This window comes from Momordica charantia (genome assembly GCF_013281855.1).
Source record: "Momordica charantia cultivar OHB3-1 chromosome 5 unlocalized genomic scaffold, Mcharantia_2.0 BLBB01000005.1, whole genome shotgun sequence".
NCBI classification, from domain to species: Eukaryota; Viridiplantae; Streptophyta; class Magnoliopsida; order Cucurbitales; family Cucurbitaceae; genus Momordica; species Momordica charantia.
Genome location: NW_028275163.1, coordinates 5,792,988 through 5,799,567, shown reverse-complemented (window position 1 = coordinate 5,799,567; position 6,580 = coordinate 5,792,988). Strand labels below are relative to the sequence as shown.

Below are 6,580 nucleotides of genomic sequence, written 5' to 3'. Positions count from 1 at the left end.
GGGCCCCAAAATAGGAAATGCATGTCCCGACCCCATCTCCGACTCCATTTTTTAAATAATTAATATAAATTTATTACACTTTTTTTATTTTTTAAATTCTAAAAAATTAAAAACAACTATAAAACCGATAATTTTTCTCGATAACATCTCTCGAAACGAAAAACAATGTGGAGACGGGAATTAAAACTTTTCACAAGTACAAGAATGGGGAAGAACATTCTCACTCGCATCCACATCATTTCCATCTCTACTCTATATAGAATTTTATCTCTCTAATATGTATTTTAAATTTTCAAACTTTTTAAAAACAGAAAAATAAAAATGGTTACTAAACATTGTTACATTTTGTGTTTTCTAAAAACAAAAAATCAAACATATATGGTTCTTGTTTTCTAAAAATAGAAAACCAAAAACCAAAAACCAAACACTAAAATAAGAAAAAAAACAAAAACAAAAAATAGAAAGGGTTATCAAAGGTGCCTTTAAGCAATCATACAAACCCACATTTAAATACATCGCAGCCAAACAAAACTTAAGAAGACACACAAAATACACTAAAATTATTCCCAAATATATTCTATATATTATAAGAGTAGATCATATCTAAGTCTCCAACGCATAGAAGCATAGAACAAGCCCGAAAGCCATTATTTTTTAACATAGGGCTAAGTATTACATAAACATACATTATTTTCTTACTGATCATTAATTATTGTCCATTTCCATGAGGTGAGCATCAAGATCTTTGGAGACGTCAACACAAAACTCCAACAAGCTCTCATGGGATTCTGGAATTTTGTCATGTTGTTTCTCGTACTCCAAAGTCCAATGAACAACACTTCCCTTTTTCTTTGGAATGCATTGCATTGTAAACTTGAAGCTCTTGTAATGCTCCAAAATATCTCCATCTGTCACTTTGAAAGTTATCAAATTCTTCTCCTCATCAATTGCTTCGATTAACTCCTTCGCCACACATTCTTTCCCACCTACAAATTAATCCAACAGCAACTAAATATAGCTATATGTTTGATGCCCATGTCTATTACTCGAATTTACAGATACATCGATGGATATTTCGAAAAAAATTCATGGGTGTCACGAAAATATATTTAAATCATAAATTCTAATTCTAATTAAGCATGTATATCAGAATACTAAAAAAATAAATCATTTAACAGTAATAGGATGCATTTATTTTTGGGATGTAGACAATTATTAATATATTGTATTTTTAGTACAATATGTGGAGTGGAGAATCGAACTTACAATCTCTGGGTTAGAGGTATATGTCAATTAGCGTTGAGCTATGCTCGTTTTGACAATTATTAATACATATTATCGATAAATATATAAAAAAGAGAATGAAGGCGAGATAAGTTCTTTTTTTCTTTTTATAACATGATTTTTTAATGAAATGGTGCAACTTTCTAAAGTCAGAAAAACTGAAAGTATGTGTTGGTAGTAGAGAGAGAGAATAAAAGGTGCACAAAGAGTATCATGAATATCAACAAAATATTGGTAAAATATCGATGAAATACAGATAAAATACCAATAAAATATGGATAAATATCCATAAAATATTGACAAATAGCGATAAAATATTGTGGATATTCTCGTTTAATGAAAAATATCAATAGAATATTGATAAATATCGACAAAATATCAGCGATGTATCACCGATTTTCTATAAAAATGTATTTCTCTCCCCCTTTTAATTTTGTCGAACTCATGTTTTTATCGATATATAGTTTAACTTCTAGAATTGAATGATTATATGTTACATGGATTTAAAATATCGTTGATATTGATTATATGGTCAATATCATCGATATTTTACATCATTGTAAATATTTAATCATTCAATTCTAGAAATTAAGGGGCAAGCAAATTAGAGAAAAATTACAAAATCTTCAACGATATATATAAGCTTTGAATCAACAAAAATTAAGTAGAGGGCAAAATTTGGGAAGAAAAAAGAAAAACAAACCATGAAAGTAGGTCCAGTTAAGCACCGATCCAACTTTGCCCCATTCTCCTTCATGAAGCTCACAACCTCGTATGTGATGCTTAGGGTTCTTAGTGACATTGGGCATATGGTGAGGGCTTAAGTGTAATATTTCATGAAACTTTTTGGCTGGAGACTTGATTTGCACATCAGTCTCCAACTTCCCACAGAGATCCATGGTGTTGGGTTTGGGCGAAGATAAATAAATTGCACAAATTTTAAGCCAAGATAGGATAAATTTGCACTGCCAAATACATGTCTCTTCTTGCTCCTATTTATAGAGAGTATTTGCTCTCACATTGTGTAATAATGGATGTCATGTTGTATTATTGGTTTTAATAAGATTTTACATTTTTGGCCACTTTGAAATTTTGCAACTCTAGTAAGTAGGTAGATAATTATTATGCTATTATACTGTTTAATTATGTGAGTATGAGGTAAGTTCTCTTTAAAAATCCCTATCATTAAAAAAGGAAAGAAAGAAAGAAATGAGTGTGGTAGAGTTGATCATATTAATTTTTTGTGTTTATGATGGAACTTGATTGTGAAAGTTAAATTAGATAAGATTAAGCGGTTGTTTCATGAGATTAGTAGAGATATATATGTATGGTTCCAAGGAAAAAAAAGCCAAAGTGATTTCAATTTGGTCAAACAAGTTTCTAAAAGTTTCAGTTTCTTTTTTCTCTCCTTAAATCACTCAATATCAAAAGAAATGATGATATGGGAATTCTAAAGTGAGAATTTTCATGAGGTTGTCAATATCAATGGTTGCACACTACAAAAATTGTGGCTTTTAGTGGCGAAAATATTTCGTTGCTGAAAGACATTTCACGTCGTTGAAGTCTTTCAGCGACGAAATCGCTTTCGTTGCAAGTAACATTCTTGAAAAATGGCGAAATTATATAATAACAAAAAGTTTCGAGCCTAGTAAGTTTATCATATTCCAAGTCATATAAATAATTAATATCTTGATTGATATTCGATTTTAGTTTTCTGTTTGTAAAATTTGAGTTTAAAAAACATCATTATAACTTAGTTGTTATAAATATTTTCAAAATATATACCAAATTTTGAAAACAAGAAAGAAAAGAAAAAAAAAATTAGTTCTCAGAAAACTTATTTTTTTTTTTTGAAATTTGGCTAAAAATTCAAATATGTTTTCAAGATAGGAAAAAAACTTACTTCTCACCTACTTTTTGAATGAATGGTGTGATGTCTTCATTCGAAAAAAGCAAGTGAAAAATTTATCCATAAAATTGCAAAACCAAGCATAATTTTCAGAATCGAAAAAATAAAAATAAAATGGTTATAATCAAAGGAGACCTTTAATTTTTTTAATGCCTATTTCATCAAATTAGAAGCGTAGAGTACATCTTCAACTCAATTAATATATACCAAAAAATTTAACCTTACGTGTTAGTGTCACTTGATCAATTAATTTCTTTTTGACATTTTGTGATAACGAGGGCTTAACTTGAAAAAAATTAATATTAATATATAAATGATAAAATTGACCGCAGGAATTAAATGTGTTAAATTATTATTGAATCCAAAAGTTTAAAGCGATGGATTACTACAAATTTAATCTATTAACACTTTTAACACTCCTTTAGAAATTTGCAGGGTACTCAATAACTGGTTTATCACTATTAATCATCTACCTTCTATGTTTTACCCCTGCCTTGGAAACTTTCTTTGTTCCCTAGATTTGTTTTTGTGTTAATTGCAACAAAAAATTCATAAAATTTAAAGTTAAAGTTTCTTAGTTTTGGATTTGATAAGCCCTTAGGGATTTCAAAAATGGGTTTGATTCACCCAATGTAAATAAGATTTTTGTTGAGTTTGGATATATATCAAAGGGAGTAATACTGCTTTTTTCTTTTTAATTAATACTATAGTTATTTCTATATCTTCAGTAAGAGCATGAGAATAATTAAAATTAAATAAGTTACCTAATTATAGTTTGGAAAGGTACTTAGTACTAGCTAATTCAGACATAACTGAGTAGTTAAGACACATCTATGTTGAATTTGTTAAGACACATTTATTTTGAAACATTTCATTCAATTCCCACTCTGAGATAGACTCTTATGGTTTATGGGTAGTTGCTTGAGGAAAGCCAAAAGCAATAATTTTTTTAATACAATATGTGTGGGTCGGGGATCGAACTCAGAACCTCTTGATTGAAGATATATATATATTAACGTTGAGCTATGTTTATTTTGGCAGCAACAAATTTTATATTAGCTTCTTCGATCTTAATTTCAAATTTGTTGTTATCCATACATTAATGGCTACATGTATGTTTTAGTCCGTAATTTTTCAATGAAGTATCTCTGGTTTAAAAAGTTTCAATTTGGTCCATTTTTGTTTTAACAAATTCTCAATTACACAAATTTCTTTTTGAATGTTTAAATTGATTCACGGTAGTCTCTTGGGATGACACAGTGGTAAGGACACTGTTATATAGATCCACTAGTGTAAGTCAGTATTTTTTAGTATAATAGGTAGGGATAAGAGAATTCAAACTCACGACCTCTTGGTCAGAAACAATATTTGTCAATTACCGTTGAACTATTTTCATGTTGACAAAAAAAAAATGAAAAACACACAAATATTAGGTCTAAAACACATATAGTCATGTATATATTTATTGTCCATTCAGAAAATGGTCTTAGAATTAGGAATAAATTATTGAGCACTAACTCAAAATTATGAATTGATTTATGGATGAATAATCTAGCACATACCATCTATCATAATATTCATAGGACTTTTAGACATAATTTTATATCTTTTTATTTATATTTTTTAAATAAACCTATCAATTGTTCTACAATGTAAGAATCCATTATTGTGAAGAAAGCCCTCATAATTTCCGACCACATCTCAATTGTGGTATGGATTAGGTTAAATTATATGAATTTGGGTACAACATAGTTTTAATTTAGGGAAATTACAGTGGTTAGCAAAGTTTTTTTATATATATATATTTTTCAAAATATATCATCTATTTTTAAAATTTTCAAATGTAGTAAAAATCTTCAGTTATATCAGTAGTACATCAGGTACTCATATTAATAGTATATCAGAAACTCATATTAGTAGTTAGATGTATATCACATATTGCACAGAGACTCATCCCAGATGTATATCACATACATATTGCAAGTATATCAAACACTCATATCAATAATATATCAGATGTATGTCACATACATATCAGTAGTTAGATATATTATAGACATATCAAAGATGTATATCATTTAAATAAGGTTGTCATTTAAAATTGGACCTCCATTTTTTTTTAATTATGTATTTGAAAACACTAAATTGGTTGCTATTTTGCTAATTTTACTAAAATTTTTTGTAAGTAAATCATTTAAGTAAAATTGTCATTTTAAAATGGGATTCGGTAAAAAACGATGAACTAAAACAGCCATGATTTTAAAGGGTATGTTAAAGATCCCACGTTGAAAAGACTAGGGACTTTATAATGGTTTATAATCGACATTTGTTTTTTTCTTTATTGCAATTATTATAGTTTTCTCATCACTAATTTTTTAAAGTAATTTTGTTTATTACAATTAATTCAATTCAAAAATGTTTTTATCAGGTTTCATCTATATCTAATATATCAATAACAATAAGTATATATAATTAAAACAAGAATTATAATATTTTATATTTGTATATACTTCAGGTTAGATTTAAATTCATCAAAGTGAATATAGTTTATAATATAAATTTACAAGAGATAGAATTATATATTATTTAGTTTAATATATATATATATATATTATATATATACATCGAATATTAATTACATTTTACGACACATGCCCCTACTTTTTTTTTTGGATACCCACTTAATTAAAAAGGTATGTGAGAAACATACACAAAAAGATGAAGGCTAAATGAAAACACTCCAATTTAACGAAATTGTAGATATATCCTAATTACAAAAAGGGGAAGATTTCAAACACTAATAGGATGCAGAGACTTTGATATCTAATTCTCAAAGGTTAATGAAAGTTTTGGATTTATTCATAAACGAGCAGTTGTTCTTTCAAGCTAAACCTTCCATAAAATAGCTTCCACTACATTTCCGCAGAGAATATTTCTGCTACTATTTCATTTAGAGGCAAAGGCCTCTTTTAGAAATAGCTCGAATCGGATTGGGGAGAGACAGAAATATTAAAAGTTTTGAATAGATGATACTAAATATTTGAAGTATATGGACCATGGAGAAGCATGTGGTCCAAAGATTCCCTGAGAGCTTACATAAACAAAATGAAGGCTTAAAACTATTGAAAAATTGATGAGAATATATAAACAAGCCGTGATTAATCTATGGATTTTGTCTTTTAAATTTTAAGCTGAGATTAAAAAAGTTATTATCATCCCAATTCCCAAAAATGGAGAATGGGTGCTTCAATCCCCAATCTCAACCTCCCATTAAGTTGAAGAAGAAAAATATTATTGACTACTTTTTTCCAGACTTAATTTGAAGCATGCATCAAATAACTATATGAGTCAGACATTAATTTAAACAGCAATAAGCAATTAATTGTC

General features: G+C 28.1%; 1 protein-coding gene across 1 annotated transcript; it reads right to left on the bottom strand.

Annotated features, from left to right (window-relative positions):
• Positions 1 to 550: 550 nt before the first annotated feature.
• Positions 551 to 2,267, bottom strand: LOC111009411 (MLP-like protein 43). Its single transcript, XM_022282483.2, has 2 exons — positions 1,988 to 2,267; positions 551 to 986 (listed from the first exon to the last, which is right to left on the bottom strand). The coding sequence occupies exons 1-2, from the start codon at positions 2,181 to 2,183 to the stop codon at positions 706 to 708; spliced, it is 477 nt and encodes a 158-aa protein (XP_022138175.1). The 5' UTR covers positions 2,184 to 2,267; the 3' UTR covers positions 551 to 705.
• Positions 2,268 to 6,580: the final 4,313 nt, after the last annotated feature.

Bases quoted from the DNA above. Each gene is read 5' to 3' on its own strand.
- LOC111009411 (XM_022282483.2), bottom strand. From the start codon at position 2,183: ATGGATCTCTGTGGGAAGTTGGAGACTGATGTGCAAATCAAGTCTCCA. The intron at 987-1,987 runs GTTTGTTTTTCT...ATTAATTTGTAG, and splicing joins TAACTGGACCTACTTTCATG to GTGGGAAAGAATGTGTGGCG.